At 40.5% G+C, this 26,439-nt stretch overlaps 1 protein-coding gene across 1 annotated transcript; it reads right to left on the reverse strand.

Annotated features, from left to right (window-relative positions):
• Positions 1-5,923: 5,923 nt before the first annotated feature.
• Positions 5,924-6,487, reverse strand: LOC125890502 (39 kDa FK506-binding nuclear protein-like). Its single transcript, XM_049579176.1, has 2 exons — positions 6,216-6,487; positions 5,924-6,060 (listed from the first exon to the last, which is right to left on the reverse strand). Exons 1-2 carry the CDS (start codon positions 6,349-6,351, stop codon positions 5,924-5,926), a joined length of 273 nt encoding a protein of 90 aa, XP_049435133.1. The 5' UTR covers positions 6,352-6,487.
• Between the last annotated feature and the right edge of the window lie 19,952 nt (positions 6,488-26,439).

Below are 26,439 nucleotides of genomic sequence, written 5' to 3' on the forward strand. Positions count from 1 at the left end.
TCATGTTTGCTATTGATAACCATTTCATAAAAGCAATAATAGTAATAGCTTCACTTGACATTGGACTGAACAATGGCCCTTATCTGTGGTATAGGCTAATCACAACATACCACGCACTATCATGAGCTATGTTTAAGTATAACACAGATAAAATTCCAAGGTGTGTATCCAATACTATTGATGAACACTGATGAGAAAAATGATGGGATTATATTCAAGTGAGCTAGTGCTTTGACACTTTTTTAAAAGAGGAACTTTTTTAGTATTCATCTTTTGCACTGTTGACACAGTCACACTCAAACCCCCAGAAAGGTCAGTTTAGCTAAATTCTGTTGCCTCTTCTCAACCCTGGTGAAATATTATCCAGCTGTATAAGAATACCATCTTTCAAAGGAAAATTACATCAATCAACACTTTTCTGAAAATAATAATAATAATGAAAGGACTTGATTTTTTTTGTCCATGGCGCTGCTTTATGATGCTTCCAAGCTGGAGGTCGAAACACAAGCTTCATTTATTTAACTATATCACTGACCTTGACCATAGCAAAGAATAAACAAAGAACATAAGTATATCTAATACAACGTTTAAGAGAATTAGTGCTTTTAAATCTGTGCAGATTCTCCTCAAGAATTTCAACACCTTACATTAGTCCTTGCATCACTGTCCTGATGTATACACTACCACCAGCTGATGATAAAGGTTTTAACAAAGAGCAATTAATAACCAGATAAATCTTCCATAAAGGCTGCTCAGCAGGCTGAAGGTTATCAGTATGGTTTACTTGTGAAAGCTGCCTGCCTCGGCTTCAGGAGGCGACCATGTTAAGCAACCATATCCAGCATCATATCATAGCCCAATTGCATAAATGCAGAGCTGATCTTCCTTCAGGTGTTGTTTTGTAGTGTGTGTTAGGCCAAAAACAGTGCTTAATTTGAGCCAGAACGTACTGGAACACATACCAGGATCTTCTCAGAAAAGGCCCTGGTGCGTTCTGGAACTAATTTGCATGGGTCTAGAACTTTTCACATCTAAAAACTACATACAGTATTGGCTTATGTCACTAGTGTTGCAGGGTGGAGTACCGTAGTACTGCGGTGCCTCACGTACCACTACTGTGGGATAAGTTCAAAGTCCGATCGCAAGAGGGTGAGTGTCCATGCGCCATATAATAACGGCGCACGCTGGTCAATAATGGTGCACGCTGGCCACCTGGCACTCAATATGCTATTGTAGTTGTTTTGTTTTCTCGACATGTGAGTATCTTTGAGCAGTGAAAGTTATTATTTATTTCTTTTTACTTGTTGGCAGTGATTTGTTTTCCACAGAACTCTACATGCGAGCATTTGACTCGCATTTGTGACTAGCCTATGGCGGCTCTGCGGCGCAATATAACGGCTTACTGGCGACAGAGAAGTCCGACTCCAGGTCCAGTAGCCTAATTTCCTCTTTTGTTGGTGTCATGACTGCCCAGTAGTACCTGGACAGCCGAGCCGTGGCGGCACACAGGCATGTGGCGTGTCAGAGGAGAAACGAGCCGTTCACATTTCTCTCTTTGTGGCAGGTAACAGCCCACAAACCTCACCACACTTTAGGGACTGTTCTTTACTTATGAAGGGACTGTTCTTTACTTGTCAGGGGAGGAGGGTGGCTGGTTGATTTTTATTTTATTTATTTATTTTATTTCAATCCCCCCATGTTAATCACTTATTGATGCTGTTTTTGAAGTGTGAATAAGTCAATAAGTAGTTTATTCCATTGAAATATCATTGATGTATTATAGAAAAGTGATTTATCTTTTTATAAATGACAAAAGGCACATCTGCCTCATTTTTGCTGTGGTATCGTGATACTACTCAGAACCGTGATACGTTCACTGGTATCATACCGTATAGATGTGACCAATACTAATATGCTAGCCTCAGTAAATGATATGGATAAACATTAATAATACACACATAACATTAAAAAAGTTTTAATTTTATTAAGCTAATCTTTAAAGACAGGGAAACTAGGCTAAACCCTGATCTATGTCACCCTTGTTGCACTAAAAAAGCAACAGGGTTGACAATAACAGGGTTGACCATTTTAATCAAATTTGCTCATTGCTAGCTAAAGGCGAATGTTCACAAAGCACATGTTGTGTACTTTGAAAGGTTATTACTTGTAGATTTTGATTTTATTGTGAGAAATTTGAAATTATTTTGATTTATATGTTGAAAAATGATGAACAGGACTGGACTGGTATGGTTGCCCCCGTGGTCAAATATTGAAAAACATCGAAAATAGTACATCAGAAGTGAGAGAAACTTACTTGTCTTTGAGGTGCTAGCATCCAGTTTAAATGACGATGCAACTTCCTGTAAATGATGGCATTTCTGGAAAGTGCCATTATTTTACAGGGGTATTTTGGTGAGGATAACAGGGTTGACATGAAAAATAAATTAAATAAATAAATTTAAATATATTTTAAAAAACAGTATATAGTTCTGGCAAAAACATTGTTTAACAATAAGTTCATACATAAAACAATATGTAAATGGGGAAAAAAAACAACTTTTCCCCCACATTTTACAGATTAAAAGTCCTGCTGAAGTAAAACTATTACAGCGAGGGACAGGCCAAAAACCTCACTCTCATCAGTATAAAGCTGTTTTAAATATTATAAATATTATTTAATGGACTTTAATTTTATGTTATATTACAGGCAAAAGACACAACAAAGTTATATTTTTTAAATTGCATATTTATTAATTGTTTTAAGCTTTTTATGACTGATTACCTCTTTGGGACACTAAACGGCACCGATTCCGTGGTATGACCCCATTATCTATGAGCACAATGTCTTCCCTTTGCTGGGCAAATCTGGAGATTTAGGATCACAACCTGTCAGTATGCTTTATGAGTTGTGAAGTTCTTCTTCAAAAACAAACAAGGAAGCTACTACCAAGTGTTGAAGTGTGAAGTAGATGGCTGTAGGAGCTGACGTTAGGCTTTACACCCAGTGCTTAGCTGTAGGCCTTGGCTAACTGGTTAACCAGATTTGCTGTTTTGAAATGTAATGTAATGTAATTCGTATTGCAGCGGTGCCTGGATAGTGTGGCATGTGTGGTTGTGCTGCTGCCGTGGTCCTGCCAGATGCCTCCTGCTGCTGCTGTTATCATTAGTCATACATCTACTGTTATTATACACATATGATTACTGTCACACATGTATACTATCAGATATTAATATATTATTATTAATTATAATATTATTACTTTCATTAATGTTGTTGTAAGCTACTGTCATTACCGTCTGTCCTGCATCTCTCTCTGTCTCTGTCTCTCTCTCTCTCTCTGTCTCATTGTGTCATACGGATTACTATTAATTTATTATGTTGATCTGTTCTGTACGACATCTATTGCACGTCTGTCCATCCTGGAAGAGGGATCCCTCCTCAGTTGCTCTTCCTGTGATTTCTACCATTTTTTTTCCCCGTTAAAGGGTTTTTTGGGGGGAGTTTTTCCTTATCCGCTGTGAGGGTCCAAAGGACAGAGGGATGTCGTATGCTGTAAAGCCCCGTGAGGCAAATTGTGATTCGTGATATTGGGCTTTATAAATAAAATTGATTGATTGAACTGATTGATTGAAATGCTTTTGCCACTCAGCTTATAGAAGTTCACTGCCATCTGGGTGGTCTCATTAAAATGAATTGAAAGATTGTCGAGAATTGTGGAGTATCTAACAGAACTATGTATGTGTAGCATGTACATATTGACAAACGTTTCAACATTTATATGTGTCATGCCCAGTCTAAGCAGCTATCTAACGCTAGCTCAAGAATTTAGCTGACAACACGACACCAGTCAGACCTGGGGTCGATTTAAGACCTGCATTTATTTGTCAAAATGTGTGACCCAGGGCCGGCCCAAGCCACCATGGGGCCCTAAGCAAAATTTGATTTTGGGGCCCTCTATTACTGCCAGTAATACTGATTATTGATCATTCACACACCTACTATAAGTTATTTCATGTTCTACTCGGTCATCACTTGTAAAACTAGAGGTGAGAACTTTTTGTTGTAGTTAGAGTGTAATCCACAGTGATTAAGGCCATGGAAGCAGACAACAGATTTGCAAACTTGCAGAAAAATCTTTCAATTAATATTTGGCAAAGTCAGCAACTCCCCCTACTGGTCACACAGAGAATCAATGCATAAAACCTCAAAGAACAGCCTGGCATGTTTACCCATTTATGGTTTTTAATCTGAAATGGTAGCAAATTCAGCTACAAGAGCAGCCTGGGGTTGATTTACACTTAATACTCAAAGTGATATAGTACTAAGTGGGATACCAAATGTCATCTAGGCCAACTAAAAGTAACAAAATAAACCAGTCATTTACTGTAAACACAATCGGCTTTATTATTATTTTTTGTTTGTTTTAAATAAACTGCAACAGCAAATGTACAAAAACAGACAGTATTAAATAAAATTAAAAAAAATATCAAACAAATACTTAAATAATGGTGTAAATGAACAGTGGCACCTGAAACAAGCTAACAAAAATGGTTTAAAAATAAAATAAAATTACAAAGGCTGTTTTGTTGTTAACTTACCAGGTAGAGCTGAGGTTGTAGCAGACACAGAGGGGACAGTGGGCACAGAGGATGGGTCAGAGGATGGAGATGGATCTAAGATGAAAAACAACAACAACAACAACAACAAAAGCTAGCCATGTTAGATGTCATATTACACTTGAAAATTATGCTGCTTATTTTCTAAATAAATAAGCAGTAAAATATAGGGAAATTAACTTAATATTTTTGGACAAAATGATTCATCTCAGAATGTCCTGCAGTACACTGAGCAATTACAAAGGCTGTTTTGTTGTTAACTTACCAGGTAGAGCTGAGGTTGTAGCAGACACAGAGGAGACAGTGGGCACAGAGAATGGAGATGGATCTAAGATGAAAAAGATGTCCCTTGTCATATGACTATGTCTTGTTATATTAGTATATCTTAATGAGATAATTTGACAAGAAATTAAATATGGTGACAGTTTTTTCCTCACCTGATTCATTAGCCTTGGCTGAGCCTGAGGAGGTGGACTGCCCCTGAGCCGAGTCAGTGCCTCCTCCAAAATACTTTAACAGTGCTGCTGGGGAAGTTTCATGTAACTCATGAGCATAACAGGGAGTTGATGTAAAAGGAATATGTTTATTTACTCACATAAATTACTATGCTCTGCAGCAAACAACATATCTCAAATTATAAGTTAACTAATTAATTCATTAATGCAAAAACATATCGCTAGCAAATGTCACCGCGTCTGTAATTAATATTATTAAACATTTGCTATCAAACGTTGTTATCAAAAACGTTGTTTTGATGCCAAAAAGCGACCCAGAACACTGCAAATCAACTTATTCATACACAAACACAAAAACGTTAGCTTGAATAGTAATTACCTTCCACTTAAAAGAAAAGTTTCTCTGGCTTTGAACTAACATTAGCTAGCTAATTTGCTATTATAGGCTAACGTAGTTGGAACGAAATATCAACAATAATTAGGGACTTTCCTAATTTGAAGAAACTTTTCAAAAGTAGTGGTCACGGGGCCCTAACCCTCTACTGCATGACTTTTTAATTTTTGGGGAAAAAAATATTTCACCCTATTTTGGGGGAGCTTTGGGGTCCCTGATAATACATCAATCACAAAATTTGACCCCCCCCCCCAAACAAATATTGGTTTGTTGCTTCAAGGCAACATTGTGCGACGAGGGTAATAAAACACCAAGGTTTTCTATAATAAGTTTTATTAATGGAACAAGCATAAACAAATAAACAAACAACAAATAAACAATGTAAACATTTCATAAATTTCATATGTCAACATTTCATACATTTCATGTCAACATCAACTGTTGGCAGCTGGCCCTGTCACTCTGGGTAGGCATTGATGCTGGCGTTGTGGACTTTTCTCCATCTTGGGAGGTGAGACACTTCACCCTCCTCTTCATCTTCATCTCCTTGCTCTTCCTCTGTCTCAGACTCGCTGTCTTGAGGCTGGTTTTCTCCTGAAAAGAAGAAAAAGGAAGCACATATTAGAAAGAAGTAAATGCAACGGGAACACTTGCACGCACGCACACACACACACACACACACACACACACACAATTATTTTACCAACTGACCCCTAACTGACCCTTGAGCCCCTAAGTGTCCCTCAAACCTGACTCAGGGATCCATTCTTCCTGATCCACTCCCTCACTGTCACTGTCAGACAGCTCACTGTCCTCACACTCTGAGGGAATGTCCCTAACTGCACATTCCTGCTGCTTTCTGCTGTAAAATGTTCTTATGTCCATGTCCTGTAAGTATCAGTAGATTGTAAAGTAAAAAACATTGACTATGATCATTTAAATGCATACAAACACATCTCTACACACATATGCTAATGCATTATATTGCCTGAAAAAAATTGGGCTAACTGCACAGTGTTGCCTTGAGGCGACGAATGAAAATAAAGTTTTACTGTATAAATAAAAACAAAATAAGTACTCAAACAATCAAATATACTTATTTACATGTTCATGCACATGCAAGTATTTTTTTATATACAGTTATTTCAATGTAAACATGTAAAATAGTGATATTTATCTTACCTACTAGTGGCGATCTGTCCCATGTGGTGCTGCTTCCTGAAAGGGGGTTTCCCGCCCCCAAATGAATGGCACACCACCTTCAACTCATCATTTCATTGACCAGAAATGTGTCTGGTAACATTATTTGAAAAAAAACATTTTGTTTTCTTTTAAAGGGCCAGTGTGAGGTCTGAAAATGTGGTTTGTTGCCTGAGGGCAATGCTATGCAGTAGAGGGCTAATGGTGCTTAGTTCGCTTATGCCTTGGGCCGGCTCTGGTGTGACCACACAGAGTTTGATGGGGAATCAGCTTTTAATCTATGTTTTATGGTAGATGTACAACGTGTTTTTTTACTTGGGTCTCTGTTACATGGAGGGTGTGTGTCTGTCTGTCTGTCTCTACATTTGTTTGAATAGGTAGGCTATGTGTGGTCTGCTGATTTTACAGAGAAGGGACAACACTGTTTAGTGCAGAGGTCTTCAACAGGGGGTCCGCGGAGGTAGGCTACTGCAGAAGGTTCGTGACATTTTTGGTTGATTAGACAATTTTTTATATTTTTTTCCACAGATTATAATGTCTTTAAATACACATTAACATTAATCCAACATATTGTAGCAAATGGATAAATGGAGGCAGAATATGTTATCTTTCAGTAAGAAACGCACACATTCAGCTACACACAGGAGCTCTCTCAAAACTGGGCACCGGTTCACTCACAGTCCCTATCGCTGCTGTGCCAATCACGCGGCTGCATGTTACACGCTGGCTCTGTCAGGTTCCCTGTGATTGGCTGAGAGCCTATTCAGTCCTGAGTGGTGTTGTCAAAAGATAGGCCTACTAAAACATTGTATCGATTTAGATATCAACTTGCAGGGGTATTAATACTGAAAGTGCCGCACTTTGATCTGCTGGTTCGCGCAAATATCAGCCGACTCTGACCATACACAGACACCGCTGCAAACAGTCAGGCAGCCTTTCACCTCACAGCAGCAGCATGATGGACCTGGACGTACACACACACACACGACGTAAACATGGCAAGTGGGCTACAAGCAGTAAAGCGCCCGTTTAAACATGTAAATCAGGCCTATTCAATTAAAGGCCCAGAAGCAACCTCTGAGCGGCCCTGGCAGGATCGGTACCAAGACCCGGTGTTAAACGGCCCGAGGCAAATTTAATCAAGACCATCATAATAGTAAGCTCTGACGCTATCGGCTCTTAACGTTAGCTAAAGTTTGGGTTTCATGTATCATCATGAAGCAGCCTCTCTTCTGCTCTCTGCATGTCAGGGCTGACCTCTTACTCACAGCGCCTCAGGAGGGGAGGTGTGTGCATGAGCGCATGGAGAAAAGAGGGGAGGGGGAGAGAGGGAGATGCAGGTAGAGAGATTGTGGATTGTGTGTGTTGATAGATATTGTTAATGTCACTTATTATGCTTCTGTGAATTGATAGCTCTTTTTATTCTGTTTCTGCGTTATGTTGAGGAGGGCCATGCATGATTATCTATCTATCTATCTATCTATCTATCTATCTCTGTCTGTCTGTCTGTCTGTCTATATGCTAAAAAATGTGGATTGGTTGCTCGCATCTAAAAATGTGGCCCATCGACATTATCTGGTTTTAAAATCTGGCCCAGCTGAAATTGTAATTGATAGCCCTGACCTAAAGATTGTGTTGTTGCTGTTATTTTTGTGATGATGTTCTGACTTTAAAAAAAAAAAAAAAAAAAAAAAAAAGTTTCCACATTTATGTTTAAAATAGAAATGTCAATTTGAATAGTTTGCATGCTTGATTATCATGCAATTGACAGACAGTGTTGATATTGGCATTGGTATCAGTTGACAAGATATGTAACCAGTCATAACCAGTCATTTCTATTCATTTGTTTCTGTATAATACAGAAATCTGTCATCTCAATCTGATGTTGTAAAATTGATGGATTCACGAGTTAAAGCTTGTGTGGTTTTAACAGGGATGTGTTAGTAGCAGAATTTAAAATAACTTTGGTATTATTACCCAACACAAACTATGTTAGTCTGATCTTAGACAAGCCTCCTTAGATTAAAAAAAAAAAGAGTTTTGCTTTACATCACTGCATATAACAGCTGAGTGCTGCTGTTGGTGTCTACGTTATGTAGTAATTGACTATACTGATAGAAACCTTTTGTACTTCTGTGCAGCAGATGTTTTCAACTTAAGTCAGTCAACAGACATACCGCTGTTACCATGATTAAACAGATAAGTTACAGATATCATGTTACAGCTGAAATCAAAGACGAAACAAAATAAAAAACTTACCACTATGAAACGTCCTGCTCCAGTCTTTGTTGAGAAGTTGCTTCGGAGTCAGCTCATGTTTCTTTACTCAAATTGATGCGGGAGAACTGAAGGCCTTGTTAGCTTAGCCAAAGCGTGTTTTTAGCAGCTCATGTAGCCTCCAGAGGTGAAATTCTGTTGAGGTAAGGAGCATGACATTTCTGATACACGTTCTAAGCATTGCACTAATCACAACAGACTGAGCGAGCTGACCAATCACAGCAGAATGGGCTGCTGGGAAGGCTGGACATAAGCCCAAACAGAGAGTTTCAGACAAAGATGTTGCAGAGCAGTATAAGAAAAATAATGTGTTTTTTGAACATTATATCACCTAAATCTATTCCACTAGACCCCAATATTACAAATATGACGGCAAAAATTAGCATGATAGGACTTCTTTAAAGTTGTTTAATGGTTGCGGTTAGGTTTAGGCAATATAATTACATTTGTTAGGTTACGTAACACAAAGTTAATATCATGAATGATGTCAGAGCACAACTACCTAAGTTATGGAACATGTTAAAATAACACTGACATTTGATTTAACATGTGACAAACTGCAGTCTTCTGGGTAAAGGTACAGTTATTTGACCCATCCACCTCCACTCCTTCCCACCCTATGCAGACTTTCTTGCTCTTTATCCTACATCAGTTGCTCTTAGCATCAAGTATTGCTGCAGACAGGAGTTAGCTGAAAGCCCAGTGCGTTTCATAAAGATGCCAAAGCGTGCCTTTGGAGTCAATATCACATGATAGGGTGATGACAAAGCATCAACATTTGATGACCAGGGAATGAGAACAGGCTGGGTACTCCTGGGCACTGCCGAGGTGCCCTTGAGCAAGGATGTAATATAAAAAAATAAAACAACAAATGAAGACATGACATTTAGAATTTTTATTAGTTAATAGTCGCACCTTACAATACACTTTTTTGTTTGTTTGTTTGCTTGTTTGTGTGTTTGTTTCAACAGAACAGCTCCTGCAAGATTTTATGTCTGCTTGACAAACACAGAATTCTTCCTTAGACAGAAGGGTTCAGGGTAGGGCAACTATGGGGCGGGATGATCTCTGAACTTTGATACTGCTGAGTTGGCTTTGTGTGCGTGTGTGTGTGTATGTGTGCAAGAGAGAGAGCGAGAGAGAGAGCATGTGTCTTAGGGCTCCGTTGATAGCCAGTCCCACATGGCTTTTGTCTGTGTGAGCTCTAGTTTGAGTGACACATACTGTATAACCCTGGTGGCAGGCTGAAACAGATTGAATCTGTCAGCCTGTGTTAACCAATGATGAGGGTGAGCCACCTCTGACAGCACACAGCATTTTTTTGCCAAGGGACTCGTTCAATCTGCATTCAATCAATGAAAGTAATCCCTTGTTTGTTTTAGGATGCACATCTGGGACAGGTGGCAGAGAGAGTAGGGGTGCTGCACACTGTACATGACCCCAACCTCTGCTTCATCTTCAACCCTTTATATGGAGGCCAAGTCATTTCAGCAGGGTCAGACTAATGGAAAAGAACCTCCCCCTCCTCTTCCTGTGCAGCTCCATAGCTGCTTGATAGGTGGACATATTTATATTGGCAACCTCCAAGAGCTGTCTGTGACATTGGCTGAGGCCAGCCGAGGGCATTTGGGATACAGCTGTGTCCATTTTAATTCTGAAATATTCCTTAAACTTGTGTTTACCCTGAAAGCAGAGGTCAAAAGAATCCCTTCACCAATTCATCAATGGGAAAATCACTCAGGTGAGCTGGCCAGACAGGGGCCGTGTGTGTGTGTGTGTGTGTGTGTGTGTGTGTGTGTGTGTGTGTGTGTGTTTGTGTGTGTGTGTGTGTTGGGGGCAGTTATCAGTAATATTGAGAGTGGCCAGCAGTGACTTATGCAAGTTCAAGGACTTTATTGATCGGTGAGGTGGTCTTAATCAAAGTCGGTCTTCCCCCTGCACTCTTGGTGATTAAATAAGTTGGAGAGAGCTGACATAAGTCTCCAGCATTTCCATCACTTTTCAGTCAGCCCTCAGCTTCTTCCAACATGCCTTTGTCCTGCAGAAAAAAGTCATTGTTTTAAGTTAAATGATTAATCAACATCATATTTGTATCGTGCTTTTCAAAACAACTTCGTGCATCTAAATGCTAAATCTAAATCTAAATGTTAAATGTGGTTGATAAATGTTAAATTCACAACACTTTTTTAAACATTGTTTGAAGCTAAATGTGGCAAAATGTTGATGTTATTTTCAGCGTGAGCCACTTTACAAACGGCACCCCACAAAATTGGTAAGAAAGACGCATTTCTTCCCTAAAGACAACATAGGAGCAATTTGTTTATCCTTTCTGTATATTTAAAACAGTCTATGATGACAATAAGGGGTTAAAAACTGCTGTGGCGCTTCAGAGTGTCATTGACCTCAAGACCCATAAGCCCCTAGGTGAGGTGGCTCTGCTGGCTCTTAAATACTTCTAAACTACAGGAAATGTGTTCCTTCAGCTTAGGCCCTGTTCGGCTGTTGCAACAGCATCCAACAATTCTGTTGGCTCAAGTGAGGCGTCAATGGAAAGGCCAGGAGCTCGCCTCCATTTTGAGATACACCAGTTAGTTTGTTTTTTAAAACAAATTATTATTGGAAATATGTAAAGAAATATGAATGTTTTAAACAATGCAATGGCAGCTTGTGGATATCTGTTTGGACTAAATGTTTCTTTTGATTTAATTTGGCAGTGTGTGAGAAATTAATTGGGAGCTGTGTAAACTGTGGTTCAGGCTGGATGATATGGGTCTGTGGATTATGTTGTTTTAAGGGTGAGGTATGGCTGTTTGTTTGTTTTGTTTTTGTTTGTTTTTTTGTCTGTCAGAAGTGTTTATTGAGCTTGCTATTGTCGCTGTATCTTGAAATGGTCAGCATTAATGGTACTTCAAGGAGCGTAGAATGATGGGTCATTTAAGTAAACCACTTAAACAAGAACATACACAGCAGTTATTTTACATATCATAAACATCAAAAGCCACCTTAGGAGGGTAGTTGGATTTCTAGAACTTCCTACAACTTACTTTCATGATGAGCAAGGAGAGAGGATAGAGTAGGAAAGAGTGTGATGTCACTGTTATAGGACACCATTTTCTGCCAGCTGCAGTTTGACATATTAATCTGTGGTCAAATTTTCAATGGAGAAAATAATACCAGAGTAGCTGTTTGTGAAGATTTTATGTGTAAAGGTATAAGGTAACTAGCTCCCAAAATTATTTTTGTAAACATTTGTATTTTTGTCAAAACAACATTTTATGGTCCACCTTTTCAAAAACATCTCTTCTCCCACAGATTACCCCTGCCCGCACCTCATCTCTGGGCAACTCCTAACAGGTTAGGATGCCTCTGTAGCTCCTCTAAATATCAGCAGATATAAAAACGATTTCTTTGTTGAGAAAATTAATGAAAAGCTTTTACTCCTAAGCAGGACAGAAAATGTGTCACTCTGAAAATGTTTGAAGATTTTGAACTGATATCCTAGTCTTGAACCTAAAGACTAAACCAAAGTTGACACTCACTGTGGAGAATTTATCTAATCTTTCCATCTCTATGAGTACATTTTCAAGAATATTCTATTACAGTCTTGCGCATGCCATTCACACCATACATACATGAACAAACAAACTCAGAACTGTGTATGTGTAAGTTTTACACGTGCGTGCCGTGCGCACACACACACACACACACACACACACACACACACACACACACACACACACACGTCTTAGTCTCCCTGTCTCTCCTTCTCCTCTTTGTTCTGGCTGTGAATCCAATCTCAGCTCAATCAGCACAAGTGCTGGTGTTTCCTTCTCCCTGCTGCACTCTGCACACAGATGTTAAGCAAGAAATAAAGGTCACGCAAGCATTCAAGTGTTACTGATCTGTTTCTCCTTTTCATCCAGTTATGGAGGCTGATTGAGGAAGGGGTTATCAGATGATTCAGGAGCAGATAAAGAGGGCCTGAGGTGTGGGCCACAGCGTGGTTGGATCTGATTAGACAGCCAACAGGTGAAATGAGGGCGGCGCGATTTCCACAACACCAGCATGAGGTCTGCTTTGTAAGATGAGCAGTAATCTTTGAAGACGGTGAGCAACATGACAAAGCTGCAGATCTGAATCTGTGACAGTGTCCTCCTGTCAGATAGTCATCGCAGACTTTCAACATTTGTAAAGACACAGCACTGTAATTTGATTTGCCCTGATAGAAGGATCAAGCAGGCTGTGATAAGAGATCTGCATAAAGTCATGTCGTGTGAAAGCATGGGATTTTAAAAAAAAGAAACAATGCAATAAGCCTAGCAAAGACTGAATTGCCTCAATCCCCTAAACTACAGACCATCTAGTCGGAAGGAGGGCAGGCTGCAGCTCAGGAGATGGACCACCAGTCAGCAGCTTCAGCAAACCAAATCCAGCCAGCACAAACTCCAGCTGGGGGACCAGGCAGCTCCGATTCCCCCTGGTAGATCAACACACCTTTTTTTTTGTTGCTGCAGGATAAACCCTGCTGCATGCCACCAGCCAGGGGTGGAGTTTCTCCATGCAACTCTAGAGTGAAATAAGATTAAATAAATTAATGTATGGGAAACACTGGGTTACTGTATGAAGTGCATACCTATTCTTGTGGCCATCTGGTAGGTGGGGACAAAATAACCACTAATTTGTTGTCATTTAGCAGCAGGAAATTGCTATTCATCCAGGTCATGATCTTGATCTTGCCAGGGCTGTTAAGGAGCGTGGCAAGACTTTCCAGGTGTTACAGGTACAGATGGGTGTCATCAGCGTGTAATTAAATGAGTATTACATTTGCAGTGACAGATCCCTAAGGGATTTGATAATGTAATCAAAAAACAGTAGTGGACCGAAAAACTGTTAACGTGAAAGATTTTGATTTTGAAAACCTGTTAACAATTTACTTTAATAACATGGCAATAAAAATAACGTCTGGACAGCTTATTATGTTACATTTTGTGATAACTGTGTGACCCCATGGCCGTTAAACTAGTTCGTATCACCCCCCCTTGAAGATCCGCATATTTATTTGAACCCAACAGCGACAAAAAAACCTTTCTCTATATGGCTATTTAGCGTAGCTTCACTCGGGTCGGACACACAGCGGAAGTCAGCAAACCAGAATACGGCACCCGAGGCGGAAGTGATTCTGCTCGCCCGCAGCAGCCCGCAGCGATTAAACCACAGAAGAAGGAGCCGTGTTTACAGTGTTCTTCGAGTAAGCAGTACGCAACAGGTTTTGCTGAACACATAACACCTAACAGTTTTACCAGAGATGTATCTATGAGGACTTGGTTGTACTTTTGATGGCATGGCGAATAACGAAGGAGCAACATCTAAAATTATCTGTGACTATGACCATGAACACAAATAAACAGCAGGCAGTTGTCCTCAGTTTATAAGAAATTCAGAGCTACACCAGAACATTTATGAACAGGTCTTAGTTTACTACTAATTTGTGTGTAACGTTAGCATGTTAGCATGTTTCCACTAATTACTTGGACTGACCTAACGTTAGTAGCGTTAGCTTTGCAAGCGAAGGCTGCAGGTAACAGCTGTGCTGTGTTAGGATTATGTTATGTCTTCACTGTGTGTCTTCACATAAAAGAATACTCAGACAATTTGGGAGGTATGCCCTTTCTCTATCCTTTTCATATTGAGACAACATGATCGATATCTTTTTTGTGTCTGTATGTCCAGTGGCTGGCTCTCAGCGGTTAGCATGGCGCTTATAGGGGGTCAGTACGTCCTGTGCTGTGATCCACGGAGGGATATACCGGTGAGCAGGCACAGACGTAGCCTGTAAACAAAACTCAGCTGTTTATTTAGCCTAGCAATATCTCCGGACTATAGTAGCTGCAATGGATGACTTTGAACGCGGTATTGAAGAGTTTCTTGTAGCAGACACAGATCCAGAGCCATACCTGTTTGAGCTGGAATACACAGATGAGGAACTCCATGTGTTGAAGAGAGGCTGAATCCTCCGCTCCCATTTTGCTGCACAGAATGGGATTCGTTGCTACCATCGTTGGGGAGATAATCATCAGGAGGAAAAGCGCCACAGAGAGTGCATCACAAGGAGTGAAAACTTTGCAGCAATCACTAATCCTGGCGTGATTGAAACTTTTTTTCATGTTCCTAAGATGAACTGGAAAAAACGCCCCAGGCCTGCAGGTGCTGATGGACAGCTTTCAGTCGAGTGAGTAATATCGTCCGTGTCATCTCTTTGTTTGCTTTTACCGAGTGACCTAGCGTACCTGTCCCAGAGCCAGCTGCAGCTGTTGCTCACCAGTGTATCCCTCCGCGCAAGATATACTGACCCCCTACAAGTGCCATGCTAACCGCTGTCTCAATATGAAAATGATAGAGAGAGGGCATAACTCCCAAATCGTCAGAGTATTATTTTCACATAATAATGTGGACTCAGCAGATGACTTAACTGTTAACTGTTTATTCCTCCTTACACCGAACGTACACGGCTGCTTGTCATTGTTTCCAGTAGCACAACAACGGTTACTACATTACCCAGAATAACTTGAGGCTCACACTACTACGGTAGCTTTAGTAGCTCAAAATACACAACAGATTAGATCAGAACTGAAAGACGACAGGAGAATTTACTGAGTAATTTTGCTGTTTCCACTAATTACTTGGACTGACCTGACATTAGTTAATCCTCTCGCTCTCCAAAACAAATGCATGCGGTAATTGCCGGCTGCAGTCGGAATTTTACGACACCAGGCTGTGGATGTCATACCGCTTCGACCAAAGGGGCGCTATAATCAACGAAAACGAAAAGTTCCGCACAGCTGCTTTAAATAAGCCATTAAAAAGATGAATAAATAAACACATCTGTAATTAACAACCATAAGTTCATACAATTCCATTTGAAACAAATACAATTTTATCAAATAGCACACATAAATATGTTCAAGAGTGTAAAAAAGTGTGAGAGATAAAACAAAAGCGTTTGGTTGATAAGCTTGGCAAACAGCCAATAAACACAGAGCTCACTTTCACCTCAGCCAATCAGATGCTTAATGTTTTTTTATTCTAATATATTTTTTACATTATTTATCATAGTTTTTTATTTTTAGACTTCAGAAGACATCTCAGAGCCATCTGCGGAGATTCCAGAGATTTAGAAACAATTTTAGAGAGAACCTTTTTCAGTACTGGATGGACAGCCCAGCCCATGAGACATAGAACCTGTGGCTGCCATAAGGAGGATGCGAACTGAACCCCCCATGTCAAGTGCGGTAGGATTGAACTGAACACACACATATATCTTGGAGGACAGAGACTATACCTACCTTTCTCAGTGCTGGTCCCACATTGGAGTTGGATTGCGAACTCTGTTTTTAACACTGAACAATAGACCCAGCTCTGTCTTTAATTTTTTATGTGCACACAGTTTATTTTTTAGTTATTTTCTAAATGAACTTGTGGAACAAATTTACATTGTATTTGAACTTACCTGTTCAATTACCATTACCCTGTTCAAATATTTTCAATAGAAGCCATTAAAATCTACAGTGGTGTCCTGTGGTTCTGCTTCACGATGGTTACCCATCCTCTTGGCTCCCCTCGTTCCTGAAATCTTCTGAGTCTGGTCCAATCCTTACAGTTACCTCTAATATTCCTTCCCTCACACAATACTTAGTGGTAGCACACAGTGGTTACAACTGCACTTGGTAATAGGTCAGGGGGCTATTGAACAAACTTTTTTTTTTTTTTTTAGCTCCACTTCTGGAAAGGCTTAAAGAATAGCAACAAATTTTGCAAAAGATTAGCCTTCTGCTACCTGGAGCTAAAGGATCATGACTGCAGTTAATTTTAAGTTCACGTTTATTTAGCTAACAGTAGCGAGAGCCTTGAATCACAGTGTGACTGAGAGGATAGCGGGCAGCACCTCTGGAGATGGACTACAGTCAGCAGCCACAGCAACCCCAATCTAGCCAGCTTAGCTGAACAGGCAAACTTTATGTTGCTGCTCTTAAATAAGAGAGACCCCACTGCTTGCCACCGCCCACTGTGACACCAGGTGCTGGGGAGTTTGCTCTGGCTGAATTCAAGCTCCTACAGCAGCCAACACAGTCTGTCTCCCAAGCTGCAGCCTGATCTCCTCCTGGTGAAGCAGTCCACAGCGGCGAGTAGCTAGGCAAAGGGACGGTGGGGTGGCTAGCAGCTAATTATTGTCTCATTTGTGGAAACAGTGGGTTATTGCATGAGGTGCGTACATATGCCTCTGCTCGTCTGGTGGAAGGGGCTTCGGTCAGAGAGTGGAGAGATGCAGGAGAGGGTGTGTTGTTTGTTTTTGCCCATTCCAGGTTTCTGCGTACCTCAGCTAAGTATTTCAGTTTAACACAAAGGACGGTGCTGGCAATTATTAAAATGACTTTAAAAGCACCGTTGAAGGGTTTGGGTGCATTGAACCTTTTTGTCCTTTTCATAATTTTAGCAGTTCTTCTAGTCTGATTAGGTTTAACTCTTCCCACATAGCTCAACTGTGAACAAACACAGCAACACTGTAGTACCACTAGATTTGACATTTCACAGACAGTCGTTGTGCACAAGGAAATTAATTTGTTGAACAGACCACAATAAATACTGAGAGTAACCAATTTCCCAATGTTGGACAGAGAAAAAGATCTCTGTGGAAATTACACACACACATACACACACACACACACACACAGTCCACTGTTGAAGCGGTCTGCCTGCAATGTGTGAAAGGGAAAGAGAAATGATCGCAAATTTCTAAAAAACAATAATAAGTTTAGCAGTAACCTGCTATAATCAGCTTAAATAACTCCTAACAGGGAAATACATAATAATGTCACACTGCTGTGTATTCAGGAGCCGAGGGAAAGAAGTTTAGCTTCGATGTGGGAAAACAAACAGTCTTACTAAAGAGCAAAGAGTAGAAGGCTGGTGTTCTCAGATAATATTAGACGTCAGACATGAGAAAAAAATGTTAAAAAATGCCGCATTGAACAAGCATAATCTTTTATTCTTCATCAGTACGTGTTTGAGCTTTTGATAGGTGTGTAAATGTTATCGTTTGGATACACTGTATATGCGGCTTTGCAAACATTGTAATCACTCCAGCGTTTAAAGAAAGTCTCCTGATAAGGATTTCCATTGTTTGTAATAGAAAGATTATCACAAAACTATCCAGTGTGATGCTGATAAGGCTACTGTGAAGCATTCCTCTTGATCAGAAAATCTAACAATCTTTCTGTTGTTAATAGTGCATATAATAGTCCTTCTGTTTGGTCTCAAATGCAATGAAACTTAAGTTGAGTTAAGATGTATGATCTGTAAGTATTTTCCTCTAAATGGTTGCAAGGTGAGCCTTAGCATGACAAAGAGCTGGGATCTAATGAGGCTATACAAAGAGAGAAGATGCACCACAAAATAAGATAAAGTACGTTTGAGAGATAGTGTAGACCATCTCAGATCACTTAACCGTGATATATGAACTACTCGGGGTCTACCACCTAAACAACATATTACTGGATTCTGTTGCATCTTCTGCTCTATTACTGGATTGCTGTTCCAGAGCAAGAATCCACTTTACAAGTTGCGTCCCACACTGTGATATCCATCTGACCTAAGACAAGCATAGGTGGACGGTAAAACAGATTAGATAGTTTCATTATTGATTCACCACAATATTCTTAAGTTACTTTTAGAGCTCCTGAGCAGCGTCTGCAAGGCTAAATGATGGCACAATGTCATTATACTCTGATTTCACAGGCCTTTTTAGGTCCGTCTGTATTATTTCTGAGAATGTGCTGGCAAATAGATGAAAATAATGCATTCATGGCTGCAAAGTGGATTGGGAGGCGGATACATTTGTCAGCATCAATGGCATCTTTAACCTCCTCACAGTTTTGGGCTCACATCATGGTATGCACAAAAGCACAATAGGCACCATTTTACAACAGCTTTAATACAGTGTTTTAATCGGTGTATAGTAGCTGTGCTGTTGGAAAACAGGCAAACTGTAAAACATAATGCACTAAAATAAGCACTTATATATGTAGGTAAATATGTTGCGAAATGCGAGTGTAGACTTGGTGTGAGAACTTGTCGAACAAAGATCTGAACTCATATGTTTAAATTACACTTGTGAAAAGTATTTAACACGAGCTGAATTTAATAACACAGAAAAAAATTAAACCTGAGAGCTTCAATCATGTTCATGTTCTCCTCAAAAATATACAGTCAGGTCCATAATTATTTGGACAATGATATAGTTATCATCATTTTGGCTCTGTACACCACCACAATGGGTTTTAAATGAAACAATGAATACCTGCTTAAAGTGCAGACTCTCAGCTTTCATTTAAGGCTTTTTTCAAAAATGTAGTATGAACCGTGTAGGAGGATGAAAGCTGAAGTGTTTGGGGCTACATTATCTGCTCAGATTCAGCCAAATGCTTCAAAACTCATCGGACGATGCTTCACAGTGCAGATGGACATTGACCTGAAGCATACTGCAAAAGCAACCAAAGACATTTTTAAGGCAAAGAAGTGGAATGTTCTGCAATGGCCAAGTCATATCATCTGACCTGAATCCAACTGAGCATGCGTTTCTCTTGCTGAAGCCAAAACTGAGGGCAGAACACCCAAAACACAAGCAGGAAGTGCAGACGGCTGCAGTAAAGGGCTGGCAGAGCATCACAAGGGAAGAAACCCAGCATCTGGTGATGTCTATGTGTCCAACACTTCAGGCAGTCATTGACTGTAAAGGATTTGCAACCAAGTATTAAAACTGACTGTTTAATTGATGATTATGTTAGTTTGTCCAAATACTTATGAGCCCTTAAAGTTGGGGGACTGTGTGAAGAAATGGTTGTCATTCCTACACGGTTCATACTACACTTTTGAAAAAAGCCTTAAATGAAAGCTGAGAGTCTGCACTTTCAGCAGGTATTCATTGTTTCATTTAAAATCCATTGTGGTGGTGTACAGAGCCAAAAGGATGATAACTGTATCATTGTCCAAATAATTATGGACCTGACTGTATATGATATGATATAAAGTAATGATAATAGATTATATAGGCCTATACCTGGTCTCACTGCGTAATAGCCAAAAGCAGACACCGACGAAAAAAAGCCCTTCTTGGCATGATATGCAGCCGGTCACCATTATTGTCTAAAGGCACATGGGGGTGTCAGGGGGAAATGCACTGAACAATGAGAAAGTTAAGGTAGCAGAGGGATGCCCAGTAACTCAGTGGGTAGAGCGGGCATCTTAATCTTAACCAAAAAAAAAAAAAACACAAAAAAGTTATGGTGGCAGAAGTCAGAGTAGGGAAGGCTGGTGAATGGGTCCAACCACCGACTTTCATCCGGGAGGCTGGTGTTCGCTGCCTGTAAAGCCAGACTCTGTTCTTTTTGCCTAAACTCAACCATGTGCATTTGTTGCCCAAACCCATCCATGTGCATGTGTTTGCAAAACTGAACCAGGTGCATTTGTTGTTGAAGGAAAAAAATGTCAGTTCATGGTGTTGTACCGACTTAGTGCTTTTATTTTGAAAGAGACTGTGTGCAAAGTGTACATTTCTCTCAAATTGGTCACTGCAACTTCACCAGTGTGCTCTATTGTATCACAAATTGACAGATCTGTGTCTTGCCTAATGGTGTGACTGTAGCCTTCTTTTTTCTGGAGCTCTCATGGTCTCATGGAGATGTGTGCAAACTTCCTCTGGTAAATAAGTATATTTGAAAAGTAAGTCATAAGATACTGATTACTGTGTTTGCATAGAGCGTACAGTATGTCCATGTTGTTGCACAACTAGCCTTTGGCTTGAATCTTTGTAATGCATTCTATGCAAAGACACTAGGCAATGTGAGGAGACTTGAAGCAAAGTGAGTGCCACTTCTTTAATGTCAGCATTGTGCGTCAAAGCCCAAAGATGCTGGTGTTGATATGCGTCTCGTTTCTTATGAACTCAGAGCCATTCAGACCTACAGCCTTCACATGGGCTGAAGTATGCATTTTTCTCCAATGTATAACAGGAAAAGGGTCACTATTTTCTCTCTCCACAGCGGTGGAGCATTTTTTTTTAGACCCTCCTTTCCTGTCACAATAGTAAAACAGTAGCTGGACACAAAGCATAATGTCTCTTTAGTGGAGAAATCGTAAAATCTGATCTGAAATTGCCTTTTACATGATGTAATAGAAGATTTAATTAAAGGATAGCAACTGAGTTTTTATTCTGCTTCATGTGTCAGCAAATCTGTCATTTGGATCAGTTTAATGATATTAAAGCAGGTTACTATTTATCAAACCAGGACACAATATACAATTCAAGTCAAACTTACAGAGGCAAGGTACGTCCATGCTCACAATGCAGCTGAATTGCCAGCAGAGCTTATAGAGATGTGGACAATGGCTGTAACCTTGGCATTCTGTTCATAAGCCACATTTGCCATGCAGACCCAGTTTGTGGTAGATGGCTTGTATTGTCCAAGCCATCTACTCTCACTGTTCTGGAGATAAAGCTATTTCTCCTTTAATGGATTTTGCTGGGTTTTGTGTTGCTATTCAACCTGAGTGAAAAGCCTGTGCCTGCTGAGGAACAATTCAAGGAAGAATGTGACATATCCAAATACCAGTTGCTTTTTGAGTGGCCAAACAACATGTGCTTTACACGCTCTGTATTCAGCCCCCCCGCCCCATTTACCCATTTACAGAGCTTTCAACACCAGTGGGCTGGATTATCACATATACTGTTTTCACCCAGTGTAGTATTTCACCAGTATAGACTGTCAGATACAGCATGTACCGTGTCTTTCCTCCCAGTGAAATGAAAATTTGAGGAATTAGCTGACATACAGTATTTGTCATGAAGCTAATGTACGAAATGCTGTACATCAGTTTACAGTGCATTATTATGTGGGTGTATAATATCTGATGGGGACACATCAAAGTGGAAGTGGTTCTCATCTCTAGAATTCAACAATGCTATCCATATTTCAGTGCCCTTGTTGGAGTGGATGTCTCTCTTTCTGCTTGATCCACTGCTGGTACTGGTTAATACTTAAGTGTGTGTGCGCGTGTGTGTTGGGGTGTGGGGTGGTGGGGTGGGGGCACTTCAGTATCCATTCAAGCCCATCTCTGACATATTCCATGGCCTTGAAGTCTCTGTAGAGCGTGGTGGTGCTCTCTGGGCTTTGTTTACGGATCACGGCTTGTTTACTATGAAGCCCTGCGCCAACCCTGAAGAGATGTGGGCCCAAGATGTTTTATCTCTTGTCAGGGCTTGCTTCAATTAAATTAATGGAATCCATTCAGCTCTCCTCTTTCCCTTTCCCTTTCAGGCCCCAGCCACAGAGGAGAATACATTAAAAAGATCTTAGAGCCTTAAGAAGGTACATCATGGTATAAGCCTCAGTCATTCATTTTTCCTAGCAGATTTAGTTCTTTCTTTTCCCCCATGCTAAATGAAATAATCAATAGGATCTTCAGCTCAGTAGGTATAGTTTGTCCGTATTTTGTAGTTTGGATAGAAAATTGTGAAGACAATTCAAATTCTGTCCAAAACTACTACCTTTTTGTAAGGCCATTTACATAATGGGTAACTAACGCCTTTATTGATGGTAGTAAGCCAGTTATCAATATGTTATCAGTTATAAGCCATCACAAGTAACTTTCACCAAGTTCTGGGTTGTGAGATTGTAAAGGGTAATAAACCACCATCTGATTTGCTCATGTTAATAAAGTGATAAATTAATGGATGGCAAACCATCACCAAGAATTTTTTATGTCATTTGTAGTTATAAAGGTATAAAGGTTTTTTCCCCAATAATCCATCAAGACTGCAGTTGTAAACATTAATAAGTGGTTAGCTGTGTTAATAAAACTAGATTAACTATTCCATCTGCAGATGCAGCTAAGAAGACAAAGCAGGTGTTTGCTGGAGGTCAAACACCAGCTAGAGATTTTTCACAACCTTGCAACCTAAATTGTTTTTATTTCCAGGTCATCAAATACCGACAATTTTGTCACATCCTCTTTGCATGTCTGGATGTCCCTCCAAAGACATCTGGAGGAAGATTGGAGTAGAGCCACAGTACAAGGGGTCAGTTGAAGTGGTTTGGGCATCTGATTAGGATGCCCCCAGGGTGCCTCCCATTAGAGGTGTTCTGGGCACATCCCCCTGGTAGGAGGCCCTGGAGTAGACCCAGAACACACTGGAGGGATTATATATGTCATCTGGCCTGGGAAAGCCTTGGGTTCCCACAGATAAGTGGATGAAGATGGATGGATGGATGGATGGATGGATGGATGGATGGATGGATGGATTGGATGGAAGAGTGGATGGATGGATGTTACACCCTTTGGCGTCTTATAGCAACACACATGGCACCTTTTAGTGTCTCTGTGTGACACACAGCTGAATCATATTGTAACATGTAGTTAATGTGAAACGGTCACGGTTCGGTTTAGAAAAAAGATCATGTTTTGGGTAAAAATAAGTATGTCTGTTGCGTAACGTGGCATTAAAACATCACGAGTAATGGGGTCAATCACAAAGCCAAAAGCTTCAACTCTCTGCCTGATTTGAAGTCCTCATGGAACCCTGGAGGATTTCTACCTGTAGTTTGATAGGGCAGCGCTCCTCTGTCTCTTAGCTCTGTTGAGGTGTAGAAGCTTATGGAGGTGGATCATGGACCACTGTAATGTCATCTGGAATTACAAGATTCTGTGGGTCCACAGGTCCAACTGTATCAAAAGGTTGTAATACAGGGTCCCTCTTAAAGTCTCAAGATACGATTGTAGCATGGCTGCCCTGGCAGTTACTGTTTTTCTCTGTCCCTCTGTTTACTCTGTCACAGTTATGTGACATTTGTACATCAGTGGTTAAGGCAAGTTGGAACGACAGGCACTGTGGTACATAGTTTCCTTCTCATCAGTAGTTCTGCAGGGCTATGTCTGTTGGCAATAAGTGAAGCACAGTATACCATGAGAGCCAAATATGGGTCTTTGCCTTTCTGCAGAGAACACTCTGCTGTATTAACCAGTCATTTAGCCTCACCATTGCGCTAAACATTAGGGTTGGCAGGGCTTGACGCTAACTTTTTTCCCAAGGAGCACATGTGCTCCTAAGTTGAAAAAGTAAGGAGCGCACAGAGAACTTTAGGGGCACAAAGTAAATTGAGGGGGGGTGAGAGACATCCCTCAATTGGGACCCACAGTACAGTACCAGTGAAAGTATCATGGTTCTGAGTAGTATCATGATACCACAGCGAAAATGAGGCAGATGTGCCTTTTATCATTTATAAAAAGATAAATCACTTTTCTATAATACATCAATGATATTTCAATGGAATAGATTACTTATTGACTTATTCATACTTCAAAAACAGCATCAATAAGTGATTAACATAGGGGGGATCAAAATAAAATAAATAAATAAAATAAAAATCAACCAGCCACCTTCCTCCCCTGACAAGTCCCTTCATAAGTAACAAACAGTCCCTAAAGTTTCTCCTCTGATACGCCACATACTGTGTGCCACCATGGCTCAGCTGTTCAGGTACTTTTGGGCAGTCATGACAACAAGTTATTCACCTGGAGCCGGACTTCTTCGCCGGTAAGCCGTTATAATGCGCCGCCGTATTTGACAGGAATACGTACTCCTGTCCGTGTCTGTGACCCCCATTCAACCCACAACCGGCGGGATTCGCCATTACTGTTTATCGCCACACAGCTGACATTTTACTCTGTCCATCACCGCACGCTGTTTGATCGCGTTATCAAAACACGCTGCTATTATTCGGCCTTGCTTTTCACTTATTCCACCGAATACTGAATGTGTTTTTTTGCAATATTCAGCCGAATATATTCGGTGCATCCCTAAATAGGAGCCTTCCCCCACTCCCCTCACCGCTGCTCTCCTCACTATACTGGCTGCTGCGCTGTGCAAGTGCACAGATGTCTCAGAGTGGTGGTGCATTTGCAAAAATGTTTTGAAGGAGCAGCAGCGGCGGCATGTGGCTTGGAAAACCGCCCATAACTGTGTCACACAGGGAAGAGGGAAGGCATTTGCAGTTAGATTATCATATTTTTTTATTGACAAAAATATAGGCTGCTTCGTCTAACTTTTTTTTTATGCACACATGTGCCCCTAAATATTTTTTACAGTTCGCACACACCTATTTTTAGTCGCAAATGCAAGTGAAACGCTCGTACTGTCGAGCCCTGGTTGGGTCGGTATGAGAAAAAAAAAAAAAAACGGTCCGGTAAAAAAAAACAAACAAAAAAAAACGCATCAAGTCGGTAATACCGGATTTTTGCCCCTTGGGGGCGCAATTGACTCATTTAAAATAAAAAAACGACCATAGGACGACAGAGTGACAGTAACAAGTTGTTTCTTTTATTCCTTACAAATAAATTTTGCAGCTTACTCAATCAGTGCAAAAAGGGTTGCCTCCTTCGTCTGGCTCAAAGCCAAAGTGTTGCCATAGTGGCACATTCTTTGATTTCTTTGAGACTAAATTGTCCGCCATTATCGACTCCCCGTCACTATTAAAGCCTTTGGAAACACAGCTTGAAATAGTAAAAATGCATATATTATATCAAAGTTGAGTGTCTCATTAATCATCCACAAAAGTCTGAGTGAAAATAACCATTAATAACTATTAGAAAACCTGGTTTAAAAACAGCTCATTTTGCTGTTTAGACCACTTGACAGGACAGAGTGGGCGTGGCAGATAACGCTCTGATTGACAGCTCCCTCGTTTTGATTGATATCTCCCTGGCTCAGCAATGGCTGCCACAAATTTAATCCAGCCGTACATGTTTGAGCCCTCTGATGATTCAGAGGACGAAGCAGAAGCTGAAAATGATTCTTTTCAGGTGGTCACTGAATGGTAAGTTTCAAAATGTTTTGTGATTCATATTAATGTTAGTAGAATAGTTAGCATAACTTTTACATGCAATGTTAACGGCCAGGCTCCACCGGCTGCAAATGTACAGCGTAGCGTCGCGGCGTATTCATTTGGGCTCCACTGACTGCGTACGGAAGCGACACGTAGAGAAACCAGCGGGGGTTGTTTACCGTTTGCTGAGCTGAGAGGCTGCATGTAGGCTGCATGAAATGTTAAAGCATTTTCCACCTAAGTTATTACATATATTTGAGTTATCTACAAGTTTACTGTACTGTTTGTCATCTACTCGCTTTCAAATGTCCCCACGGACACAGTGTCACGGATAAACAATAGAAGAGCCGCGTAAAATAGAGTTGTCGCGCCGCTCCCGTTGCCGGTGGAGCCGCTGTAATTGATTAACAGGGGGGCGAGCTGCTACGGGGCTCGTGCTGCAGACGTGCCCGGTTGAGCCCGGCCGTTAGCTGAGATGAATGACAACGGGAGGCTAGCGCTTTGCCTTTCTTCATTGAGATACGTTTTCACTGAAAACATAAATCTGCTCCGTTTTTCTGAT

Source organism: Epinephelus fuscoguttatus, linkage group LG6 (assembly GCF_011397635.1).
Source record: "Epinephelus fuscoguttatus linkage group LG6, E.fuscoguttatus.final_Chr_v1".
NCBI classification, from domain to species: domain Eukaryota; kingdom Metazoa; phylum Chordata; class Actinopteri; order Perciformes; family Serranidae; genus Epinephelus; species Epinephelus fuscoguttatus.

Excerpts from the sequence above, each read along its gene's own strand:
- LOC125890502 (XM_049579176.1), bottom strand. The coding sequence starts at position 6,351 with ATGGACATAAGAACATTTTACAGCAGAAAGCAGCAGGAATGTGCAGTT. Across the intron at positions 6,061-6,215 it reads AGAATGGATCCCTGAGTCAG|GAGAAAACCAGCCTCAAGAC; the intron begins GTTTGAGGGACA and ends TCTTCTTTTCAG.